The 12,799-nt window shown below is 44.2% G+C and overlaps 1 protein-coding gene across 1 annotated transcript in view; it reads right to left on the reverse strand.

The window, feature by feature from the left end:
• The window catches only part of CLTC (clathrin heavy chain), a 987,367-nt gene that overhangs the window by 359,788 nt on the left and 614,780 nt on the right, over positions 1 to 12,799 (reverse strand). Inside the window, exon 20 of the mRNA XM_078679837.1 lies at positions 2,177 to 2,360. Within this exon, the coding sequence (XP_078535963.1) occupies positions 2,177 to 2,360 (184 nt within the window). The remainder of the gene's footprint in view (positions 1 to 2,176; positions 2,361 to 12,799) is intronic.

Below are 12,799 nucleotides of genomic sequence, written 5' to 3' on the forward strand. Positions count from 1 at the left end.
CTACATTTGAAGGATATATATATATATATATATATATATATATATATATATATATATATATATATAACTATGTGCAACTGTTGCAATTATCAAACATTGAGTGATATATGGTTTTATTCTCCTTTGGACATCCATCTAACCCCTTGTTTTACTGCCATTGTGCTCACTTTCATTTATTATTAACATTATCCACAGGAACCATTGTTTCTGTTAATATGAGGCAATTAAAAAGCAGATCCAAAAGGGATGCAGACACATCTATAGGAAAACAGTTGCATCCAAAGATGAAGCCGCATCACAACACTGCATGACCAAGACAGTCTGTTTTCTAAACCAGCCCTCACAATTAACTTGAATGCATCTTGTCCATCACAAACTGTTCAGTGCAAACGCATTCCTAAATTCGTCAGAAATGAAGGGCAAGATCTTGGCGGATAGAGCTCAAAAGGCAAGTGTGCAGCACCTCAGCAAACACAACGCATTATAGAGATCTCATAGCCAAAAAGGTGGGGGAAAAAATTATTTGTATTCAAATGAATCAATGCACCCAGATACCTTGTCAGGCGGGGAAGTGGGAAATACATTAGGGCTGACAATGCTCGTGGAAGCCTGAACCATCTGGCTTTCCTTCAGAGTGCGGTGTCAAAGTCTGGGATATCAGATGCAGGACCACTGATGGTTGAGCATGGCATCAAAGTCTCCATTAAGGCCTCATCAAACAGTAATAAGGGCTTCAAGATCAAAGGCCCAGGCTGCAAGACCTTACTCCGTAAATCTGCTTTAGATTCTACAGTGAGAAACCGCAGGTCCAACACTTCTGAAGCTCTGCAGGCTACCACTGCAAGAGAGGCCCATTTCTCAGGAGAAGGCCCCAGTTGAGAGTCCTACTGTGTCTCAGGAAGATGTACTAAGGCCACTAGCTTTTTGTAGGTTTAAATACAGACCATGGTGTGTGTTATGAGGAAGCAATTTTCCACCTGCTCCTCACCCTCATCATGCAAAATTTTTTGAAGAATGGGGATAGCATCTGAATCAGAAACAAAAAAAATCAAACCCTTGAGTCTATTGTAGTGCAGGCATCAAGGATGGGACACTTGCGAGTAATCTTCCCAGATCATAGGTTCGGTCATAGTTATCTGATGCAAGAAGGTAGTATCGGAGATCCAAAGTCCGCTTTGGATCCCAAAACGTTGTCAGGGTTTGATAGGAAACTGGTGTAGCCATTAGTACAGGCATGGTCAGCTGGAGGGTCAACCAGGTCAGTTGGTGCTAGGGCAGCCCCACCATCAGAAGCTGACTGGAGCCCCAGCAGATCCATGGGGGCAGATGTGCTCCAAAGGGACCTGAAATGGTTCTTAAGATTATGTAGCATAGTCTCTTTAAAAGCCTCTACATCCTTTGGGTCGCTGATGGCCCAGGAAATTTCGGCACATTGGCTCTAGTTAAGGATAGACTTAGAGTTGGATGGAGGAAGTCCGATCCTTTGAGTGTAGACTGTGTGACTGCCTCCCAGATTGGGAGTGGCAAGGAGTAGTAGAACCCCATGTGGGCATTTTACGTGTATGGCTTCACTGTTTTTCTTAACTTAATCTTCGACTTACACAATGACTGTGACCTGTGGGATGTAGCAACGACGGAGCAGGAACAGATACTTGAAGCAGAATTTGCCTAATTTCTTGCATTTAACTACGTACAGCTGCACTTCACAGGCCTTTGAGTGCATCAGGGAGTATTTGTGAGGGCTTAGAGCCATTCTTGGAACCCAGACAACAGACCGACACTGTGTGGCTCATTAACAGACATCTGAGAGGAACTATGGACCTATATCAATAGGCACTGAAAGAAAGGAACCAATGTCAGCATGCAGAGTTGGTACCTACATAGGGCTCCATGCCATCACTATTGAAGGCAGGGAGAACATTTCATGGAGACAACAGTACTACCTACTGGTGGGCTAAAGCAATTACTGCAAAAAGATACAGATCCAGACGGGTGCCTGGGGAAATTCACAAGCTGTGATTAGGAGTAACAATCGGAAGAAGAACTTAGTCAGCATAAGTTTATTCTTTTCAAATGTCCCATAAATACGTCAGAAATACACCAAAATACAGTACCAAAAACAAACATGTTGGAACTGTACACAAGATGCCACCATCCTCCTTGAACAGATTCCTACCTGCACAGCAGAGGTATTAACATCAAATTTCCTGAAGATAGCAAAAGCCTCCTCAAACAGCTCATTACTGATGGCGATATTGGCAATGTCAGGGGCATCGTAATTATCCAAACGATTGATGTACTCCATGACACGGGTCCGGTCAGCCTTAATTGCTGTGAGAATAAGAAGATTCTGCAGATTCCTGCATTAAAAAGAGTAACACTGCTGTTGCAGAAACCGACCAGACAGTTCAAAAAACATTCAAATGAAAACATCAATGTTAAACTAAAACATGCTGCAAGTACAATCAGTTCAGTTAAAAGTATTTCTGAAATATACAGTTTCATATAATTTCAATCTACACATCTTGGCTTTATTCTAAAACGATTACAAAAACCATCATCAAGAGCTACATTGAAATCATTGGTTGAAAATAACCCTCTGGTATGATCTCAAGGGAGCAGCAATAGAACATTTTGCTAAAGTGATTGTGCTAATTTCTTATATACAGATCAACTAGTTGATAGGACACCCCTGGTGTTGTGGGGTCGAGATACCTTGTATAGTCACATGGCTACGGTGTGGTCCCCATTCCTTGAGGGAGGTGTTTGTGGCAATGTTACCTGCAAAAGTAGGATGAGGAAAGGCCTGCTCAGCAACAGATTGTTGCTATTTCACCATAAAATAATACATGGAATCTTAGCCTTCAACAACACTAGCTTCTCCCAATGGCCCTTATTTTGTGAGCATTGTCTTGCAAGATACTCAAAATAGGCGAATGTGCAGCCTGGCATGCAGCACTATGACAATGCAAGTTATCATACCCAATAACTTCATTATCATCCTTACAGTAAGACAGCATCTTGTCTGAAAAGAGGGAGCAGCCTTTTAAAAGCCATCTCCCTCTCTTGGGGGGTATGTTTTCCCTACAACAGTGCTCAGGATCGTCGCTAGGAAGGGTGGGATCTATTGGAGTAGGAGATGGGATTTTTTTTGCTTTCATGGGGAATCCCAAAGAATGTGGAGCAAGTACATCGCTGTTTGAGAGTGTGCTAGGCATTGTTTGTAGCATCTTTTAATCAACCAGTTGTCTAGAAAGGGAAAGACACAAATTGTCTTCGTGCACATGTGCGGTCGCCAGAACCTTTGTGAAGACCGTTGGTACTGGTGGTAAAATAGATAGAAGAGGATGAGAAAGTAGAAGTCTTTTAGACGCAAAGCTGATATGAAATTGCTTTGTCAAAACAGCAGGTTGATATATTGTAGGGTGGCCATATAGGAATGTTTTGACAGCATGCATTCCTTAAGAGGCCTTCGGTCAGATCTGTCCTTTTTGGAGATCAGAAAGTAGAGGAAGTACACTTCTTTCAGTGTCCGGAATGGAGCCACCTCCCTGTTTTTTTAATTCTTTTGAACATTCCATTGACCCGAGGACCAAAGAGATACTCGTCATTAAAAAGCATGTTAAAGGGGTTGCACCTCAGACCAAAATCTAGAGAGTCATAGCCAAGTATGCTGGCATAGCATGTTGCTGGTATTGATAAACCAGGCAAAGTATCAGAGTGCATCTAATAAGAGTGTTGGTAATCACATTGCTTTCCACCACTAATTCCTGTCCCTGGTTTCTGTGGACTTCAGAAGTGCTTGATGAGCAAAAAACAGAACATAGAGGACAGTATTGGAATACTGTTTGGTCCATTACCAGTAGCTTATTCTCAGAAGACATGAAACATCTAGAAGTATGCTCTGCCCCTGATGCCACTTGACGGCTACCAACTATTAAGGAGCTGATAATCCTTTGCTGGGAAAATATGCAAGTTAGAAGCAAGTTATGATAAAGGATACCCACAGGGTCAATGTCAAGTGAGGGACACGCTAAACTTGGAGCCTATCACATAAATATATTTTTTTAACATGGATTCTGTGCCCAAGCGCAATGTACATTGAGAGGAGAGACACTGCATCTTGTGACTCGAGATCATTCTACAAATTATAAAAATAAAAAAAAAGGCACACTTGCAAACGTCCAAGCCCAACATTAGATAACAGGATTATGGCAAGCATTTGTATTTACAGCCACACATGCTATGAACACACATACATACAAATGTATAAACCTATACATTTTATATTTACATGCATGCACACTGAAAAAAATAAAGATTAAAGTGATGCGATAGTTAAAATAAAATCTTCAAAATTCACTGGAAAAAACAATGTTTTGTTTGAAAATGAGTACAGTCTTTAAAGCGCACTTGCGCAAAATCCAATAGACGGATCGTACATGATTCCGAAGCCTACAGTGAACTGTTCTTTGTGGCACTGTTAAAATAATGGGGAATTTAGAAACCATTTCAGACCAGCCGGGGGACCTTGTAAGATAGTAAGACCCCCAATCCAGTCTCTGGGTATTTGTAAAATGTAAGTAACATGCTTATTAAAGGTTCCACTTAGAGATCTGAGCCCCGAGAGGGTGAGAAAACTAGCACTGTCAGCGTAGCGGGTAACAATAAAGTTTTACAGAGCGGTAATTTTTAACTTGGATTAGCGTTAAACTCACTGCCAGATTATGTTCACTATTATTTTTAGCGTGTACTGACAATGCTCTCAGAATGTGATCCATAACTATGATTGAAACATTGAAAAAATATTGTTTGTGTTTACGGTGGTAATGGTCTGTTTTCACTTTTTATGATTATTTTCACAAGTCACATGTCTTCTTTATTTAAACACTTTTTGTGACATCACTCCCTTACTCATGAACAAGGAAACTTGGTTTCCGAAACACGTAGAGGCTTGCCATCTAAATAAACTCTGTTGGATAAGCAGTTGTGGTGCCGTGGATCGTTGTTTTTGTGGAGGATTGAACGAAGAAATTGTGGATGTTAGGGTGTCGCTAACCCGCCACGGCCCGCCGTCGCAAGTGGCTTGCAGTTGAAGCGAAGGCTACTGGTGGACAAATGTATACACCTATACATTTTATATTTACATGCATACACACTGAAAAAAATAAAGATTAAAGTGATGCGATAGTTAAAATAAAATCTTCGAAATTCACTGAAAAAACCAATGGTTAAAGAAATGTTATAGTTTGGTGAAAATCTCGGTGACAGTAACATTTTAAAATAAAAAGCAAAAACACAGAAATTCACCAGTTCTAGTTATCTCTAGTGACTAACTTGGTGCTCTAAAGTAACTATAACTTTCGCCCCAGTCATGCAGCGTTGGTGTTCACGATTAAAAAAATTGCCTAATATGTGCTCAGTGTTAATTTTTTTATCCGCAAAGAACGCACTTTGAGCCTGTGTAAGAGAAGCATGATAAGCTTTTTACAGGATTTGCATTCTGTGGCCGGAGAACCAAGAGGCAGGGAGCCTACCCTGTGCTTCTTCCGTCCTTGCAGAGGGGCCAGAGCATCTGCTGTCCCTACTAACCAAGATGCGACAGCCCTCTCATCAGTCTCCACCTCATTAGTCAGGTAGTGTCAAGAAAATTCACCAATTCCGCGCTATCCACCTTTGACAATGCTCTAGATGTCATGGGGTCTGCCATCTTGTAGAGCCGACACACTTTCCACTTTCCAAATAGAAGATCACGAAATGGTAACAGAATTATACAAAAACAGTACCGTTTTGGGGGGGTGGACCTGTGAATGGGCTCAAACTAGAAAGTTCTGCAGGAGCAAGTGAGCAAAGTTCCTTTTTGGATGGACCTGACTGGCCAAACAATAGTGCTTTGTGAATGTGTGGAAGGACACCCTCGCATCTGCATGGCACATATCTGTGTGCTAATGTACTAGTAGCAGTATTGGTACTGGTGGAATTGGCGCTCAGTCCTTCTGGATGCTGTTTCTTTGCAAATGTCTAGCAGATCTTAATTCGGAGCATAATTCACTGTGAGATTGTACACTTCTGCATGACTTTTTGCATTTTTTCGCTCTGGCGAACCCCACAAAGCGTTGATCGTCCTCTTGGGGGTGTTAAAACAATTGATGTAGAAGTTGAGCATTCTTTTGGGGGTCCAAGCAATGGAGTCTCTTTTCCTTCTTAGAGGGGTGACAGAGTGCATAGAACACTGGCAGGGTGATGGATTGACCAAAGTGGAACAGAGCCACAGATTTCAGTGCACAGGATATCCTAATACACGGGACCAGCATATCTGGGAAGAAGGTGATATGTGATGGATGAACACAGAGCCTGAAGCTCACTCGCACATCAAGCTGAGGTGATGGCAACCAGCAGCACTGTTTTGATGTAGGAATGCTATAAAGGATACTCTAGAGTGGCTCAAAAGGAATACACGTTAAATAAGTAAGACTTAGGTCCCATGGAGCAATCACAAATTGAGAAGGGGGAAACATGTTGCAGCCCTTTCAGAAAGCACCTCACAACTGGTGATTTAAATAGAGAGGGCTATTCAGGCAACCGTAAGAGGGTCGAAATATAACCCTTAACTGTTTCCAGAGGAAAGCCTTGCCAGGCAAGGGACAGAACAAACAACAAAACAGACAGTTTGGCCTGGAGAGGGTCAATCTGGCAGGCGCTGCATCAAACCGCACATTTGTCCTAATGACAGGCATATACAGTGTTCATCAAGGGTCGCCTGGCTGCCATGACAACATCAACTACCTCCAGAAGAAGGCCAAAGATGTTCAGCTTTTGCTGCCTAATCTCCATGCATGAAAATGGAGGTTGGGGAGACCGGGGTGGAAGAGTCCGACCTTTCTGCTGCGGCAAATCCTCCTTCGGGGCCGTCTGAACAGCCACCCATCTTGGCTTTAATGACCTTGGGAACAAGGAGGAGAACAGCATTTGAAGGATGCAAAGCACTTGTTATATAGATGTGCTTTGCCTTCCCACTCTGTTAAGTTAGCATGAGCTTATTAGGAGTTTAAACGCCATTTTACCTTTCTGCTGCTTCTGCACATGACACATAATTGTTACTTTAGCTTTGAGCCTAGTATAATGTTTTGCTTCACACGAGAATAATATGTTATTGCTCCGATATCAGCTTTGCTTGGTGAGCTGTGTCTGTACAGTGAGTGCTGAAGCCTTCAAGGATATCTCCACACAGTAGTTGTTATGAGGTCTGATCTTCGCACGTTCCTAGACATAACATACATGCAGCTGCGGCCAAATTCTGGCTTTAGGCGCGTTTTATATTACATTGCACAGAGCATACACACACACTTGATGGTGCTTCGCATGCAGAGAGCTGGTGGAAGATGATGTGATCCCTTACCACTAGGATCTGAGGTATTGGCCCGCCCTGCTAAAACTCAAAGAGACCTTCTTAGATATAATATAATATACTAGCTAGGGAGGGTGCGAATTAGGTGTTGTTTAACCTTCTTCGCTTTAGCATTTTAACATGCTTTCACCTTTTGTATTCTATGGACTAGTAACTATGCGGATTACTTTGTTCCTTATAATATGTTTGCTTGTATTAGCAAAGATACTGCATTTGAGAACACTGCATTAGAAAATAAACATTTCAAATGTGCTCGCGTCCTCATTTACTCCTTGTTCTGGATTGAAATGATTGTATAACGAAAGAGTGTTCATGTGTTCCACGTTACCTGAGGTGTACTAAGTTCATGTTCTGGTTTGTCTAAACATTGGGAGTTTGTAATAACCAGTGAAACACTGTAGCTAGTAGGGTAGGGGATTTTGGGTACTAAGGTGAGTTTCGGCACACCCTAACTTACTGAGGTTCCAAGTCTCTATGCACGGTTCTGTAGGAGAACGTAATCCCTGCGACATGGCGCCCAATAGTTGGTGGTCTTATTACATGACACTTGAGTAGTGCAACATTCAGTCCTTAATCCCTTCACCATTGTTTCCGGTTAACGGTGGTGTCGGACGAACCTACCTATATTTACATAGGTCTTTTTCAAGCTTGAATCTTTCTAAACTGTTTCCTTATATTACTACCCAGTTGTGCTACAAAGTTTACTTTGTACCTTTTTATTTCTATGTCGCTATGGCCGCGGTGAACATTCCGCAACATAGTCGCATTGCGGTGCGCAATCATTTGCAGGCTTATAATGTTCCCATGTATGGCATGGCCGTGATAATGGTGGTGAGTGCAGAGGTGGCTTACCCATACGAAATCTTTTACTCGTGGGTGACCTTCCCAGCTGTGAACACAAATACTACTGTGTTCAACACATACACTCCCACTACTGTGCCACTGGAGTATGCTCCATACAGGGCACAGGAATTTCCTATTGATGCTTGGCAGCACCGCGTTTGGTTTGATGGCGCCCTACCCCACTCTTTGACAGCTCAGAGGTTAGGTCCTTTGTCCATTCCCGGCACAAATTGGCCTGTTTTGGCTGCATTTACACCTCATCCTCAACACGGGGCATGTACCGTGGTTGAGTTAATACGACTACATGTAGTCGCAATAAGCGTTATTAGGTAGTTAGTGCAATACATAACCCGTATTCTCCCTGGCGGGACCCCAGGTGGTGCGGCACTTCCTGCAGGACAAGGCGGTATGAAGCTTAGTCCTGTGATGGTCAACGCTGTGATGGGCAAGCGCCCCCAGGATAGGGATGAATTTCCTTTCTGGCTTGCCGAAAAGTTTGACCAGCTGAGCAGTATTTCCTAACACGACTCCTGGTGAGAAACACAGGATTCTGACAATTAGCATGCTGAAAGACTTGACCCCTGAAATTGGTGACTGTGAGACATGGGGTAGAACATTTGCGGCAGTCTACGCGAGGTGTTACGGCACTCCGTCTATGACTGTTTTGCCAACGGTCCTTAAGCGTGTTCAGGATGAGCACGGACCTGAGGCTGCTGTTGAATTGGGTATGCGCCTGTGTGGCTCATTTGATGTTTAAGATCTCATACTTGCTAATGTCAAGGGGGATGCGGTGAACTTTCAGGTAGCCAATGCTTTGCAGGCGATTCCCGATGTCGAAAAACCCCGGCAGTTAGCAAGGATTATTGTGGCGGCTTATAAAACCGTGGGATGCAATAGTAGGGGGTCTCAAGCCTTTTTCTACTAAAGAGAAAAAACAACCCCAAGGGCAGAAGTCAGAAACTGATGAACAGCCCAAGACCAAAAAACAAAATTGGCCGAAAAAACAAAAACAGGGAAAGCAACAACAGTGACAGGAGTCTCGTCCTACGTCTCCATTGCCACAGAACATGTTTATGACTTGCGCGATCGCGCGATGATAAAATCACCTGATCGATTTCAGGTTTTTGACCAACGCTCTCCTCGTTCTTTTCAGGACTCATCGGCCTCAACGACCGTTGGTGGAGGAGGCGGCAGGGTGGCCAGCAGGGACGCGACCAGCCCCGCCCGAAAGGCGGATTACGGCAAGCAGGACGATTCTACACCGAAGAGACCCCAGTTTCAAAAGAAGAAAGTCGCCAATTTATCAGCGAGATCTGCCACAGATAGTGAGAACGCAGCTTCGGAATCAGACATGGGCTCTGACCTTGCTGGACAGCACGGCGGAGATCACCATAGTGCGAGAGGCCCTGCGTCCACTACTGAAGGTGACAGCGACTGACCGTTATGTTGTTGTGGAAACAGCTGACACTAGAGTTGCTCCCCCTGACAGACTTTTTGAAATTGTCCTTTTAATTGAAGGTGACATACAGCGTACCATAAAAGGGGTATTTTGGGAAAATCTTACAACTACCTATGACATTTTGTTAGCGGAGGCTGACTGGCCCCCACCCTTTGTGCTAGCAGCTCCAAGAGGGGTGGAGGTAATCCTCCCAAGATTCGCGCACATTGTCTCGAAGGAGCATGCGCTGAATTTCGCAGAAGAGTGGGCTAAAGCCCTTGCGCCGGCTCTGTACCGTACACACTGCGGTTGGATACATTTTCCCCACACCACGAAATACCTTTGCGGTCTCAGCCACAGCCTCAACATCCCATTAGACGTGAAGCTAAGGCTTCCGTTGCGGAAATCCTTGAACAATTGGAGTATCAAGGAGTGATTGAAACATGTGTGTCAACAATGAATAACCCTCTTTTTACTGTGAACAAGCCTGACGGATCATATCGTTTGGTATTGGAATACCAGCATTTAAACTTGCATTGCCGTACCTGTGCAGTACAGAATACTCACGGCTCGGCTTTGGTGGATAGTCTTATGAGTAAGCGGTTTAAAACCACCCTTGAAATATCCAATGGTTTTTATGCCCACCATTTGGGAAGTTCCCAATGGACCAGTTTTACATGCGGCGGCGTCCAAAAACAGTTCAAACGTTTGCCGATGGGCTATAAGAATAGTCCTGGAGTGTTTGCTGCCCGCATAGTCTCTCTCTTGGAGAGAATCGACCCTGATGCATGCACGTATGTGGATGACATTTATCTCACAGACGACGAACTTTGGGAGCATCTGTGTCGAGTTGACCGCTTAATTTGTAGCTTTGCAGACTTCGGTTACAAATTCAACTTTGCAAAATCGCACATTGCAGAGTACAGTGTTGTTCCTGGGCTATGAGCTCAACAATGAAGGTCGAGGATTGGCTCCTCACTTCTTAGAGGAATGCGTGCTCCGACAACTCTTTGCTGGGCTTTTTGAATTTCGGAAGAACATACATTCCTGAATATGCCCAGCGTATCAAGCCTTTGTATGCTTTGATACAACCTACTTTTACCAAATCATGCTGGCTGCCGGAGCACTCAGCAATTCTGCAATCTTTGTAGGCTGATCTGCTCGCTTCTAAATACTTACTGACTCGTGATAACCACACCAACCTGGTGATAAGAATCGTCCCTGGGGCGGTGGGTTTCACTTATCTTACTTTTAACTAAGGAGAGACAGTACCTATTGCCTACAAGTCACACTTGTACACTTCGGCTAAAATGCGATTTTCCACTGTGGAGAAAGTTTTGACGGCTGTACAGATGGCGATTCTTAAGGAACGTACTCTGTCACAGGGAAAACGCATGTTGGTTGTTACCCCGTGTCCTGCTTTGGAGGCAGTTACGAAAGCCAGTGTACCCAATTCTAAAGCTTTGCACCCTTGGTGGATACAATGGGCTGCTTCATTGACATCTCCGGATGTCACATTTATTTTTGATGCCCCCTTACGGTCGCAGGAATTTTTGCAATATGAATTCGTTCATCCTGCACCTTTGGCTATGCGGCCTTTGGAGGATTTCCATTGCATCATATACACTGATGGTTCGGCGCAGGTTGTGCATGGTTCTAAACACACATACGTTTCCACATGCGCCATTGTGGTCGGTGCCATGGTGAACGATGAGTTCAAGTCCAGGGTCGTGCACATGCAGACTCTAGGGGACCGCACAATTGGCAGAGCTTCGTGCTCTAATGCTTACATTGGAGTATGCTGATCCTAGTGTGACGACTCTTATTGTAAGTGATTCTTACTACTGTGTCCAGTCTTACAATGAAAACTTGTCCTTTTGGATTCAGAATGACTTTCGTGATTCCAAGGGTAGCACAATAAAACATAAAATGAACTGGGTCCGAGTGGCTGAGCTTAAAGAGCAGTTGCCTCTCGTGTTTGTAATTCATACTCTTGGTCATCAGCGCGTTGGAGTCCACGCTGTTGGAAACTCGCTTGCTGATGAGGCAGCGAAATCAGCAGTATCGACATATTTAGTTGCGGCAGTTACACCGTACAAAAGTAAGATTGATGATATCTTGGCAGCTGTTGCTGCCACTGAGAAGGGAGGTAAATATCCTAAGGGGTTCCCTTTGAAGTACACATACCACTTCAGTCCCGATAAGGTTCCTTATGTGAAGATACCTGACATTGGGGGAGAGATTGATTCCCAACTCGGATCGCAGAAATACATTGATCACAGCGGCCCATGAAGGTGTTGCATCTGCACATGCGGGCATTTCTGCCACTGTGTCTCAATAACAATAGCGTTTTTGGTGGCGGGGACTGTACAAACAGACGCGCGAATATGTCCTTCAATGTGACATTTGCCAGCAGATTAAGCCTTCAACTGCTGCGCGTCCGCCCCAAACACAGTTGTTCATTTCTAATAAACCACTAGGTTGTGTTTATTTAGATCACTGCGGTCCTTTTTCTTCAGATACTGCATATAAGTACGTCTTAGTCGCAGTTGATTCATGCACACGCTTTGTTTGGGTCTGGCCTCACCGCAGCGCTGATTCACGGACTGTCATAAGGGATTTGCGTGTCTTTGTAGGGATTTTTGCCTGTGGTACCTTCCATTCGGATCAGGGTCCTGCTTTCGCCTCTAAGGCGTATAAGGATGCCATGGCTTCTTTGGGGTCCAAGTCAAGTTTTCGTCTCCATACAGACCGGAGGGTAATAGTGTAGTGGTCGAATAAACCGTGACTTAAAGCAATCATTGACAGCTCGAGTTATAGGTACTGGCAGGAACTGGCTGGCCCACCTCAATGGCGTGCAGCGTGCTCTTAATACTCTCCCTAGAAGGTCTCTGGGTGGGCGGACCCCATATGAAATGCTCTTTGGTATCAAGATGTATGTACCGGACCTTGACGGTCTAGACTCGGTGGCTGTTGCTGCCTCCTTTGACGTAGATGAACATTGCAATGTTTTACAGACTCTACAAAAGACAAGAGACAGTCTTGCAAAGGAACATTTGCCCTCCACTTCGGATGATGCGTTGCAGATCCCGGTAGTTGGCTGGCTACCC

Source organism: Lissotriton helveticus, chromosome 3_1 (assembly GCF_964261635.1).
Source record: "Lissotriton helveticus chromosome 3_1, aLisHel1.1, whole genome shotgun sequence".
In the NCBI taxonomy this organism is placed as follows: domain Eukaryota; kingdom Metazoa; phylum Chordata; class Amphibia; order Caudata; family Salamandridae; genus Lissotriton; species Lissotriton helveticus.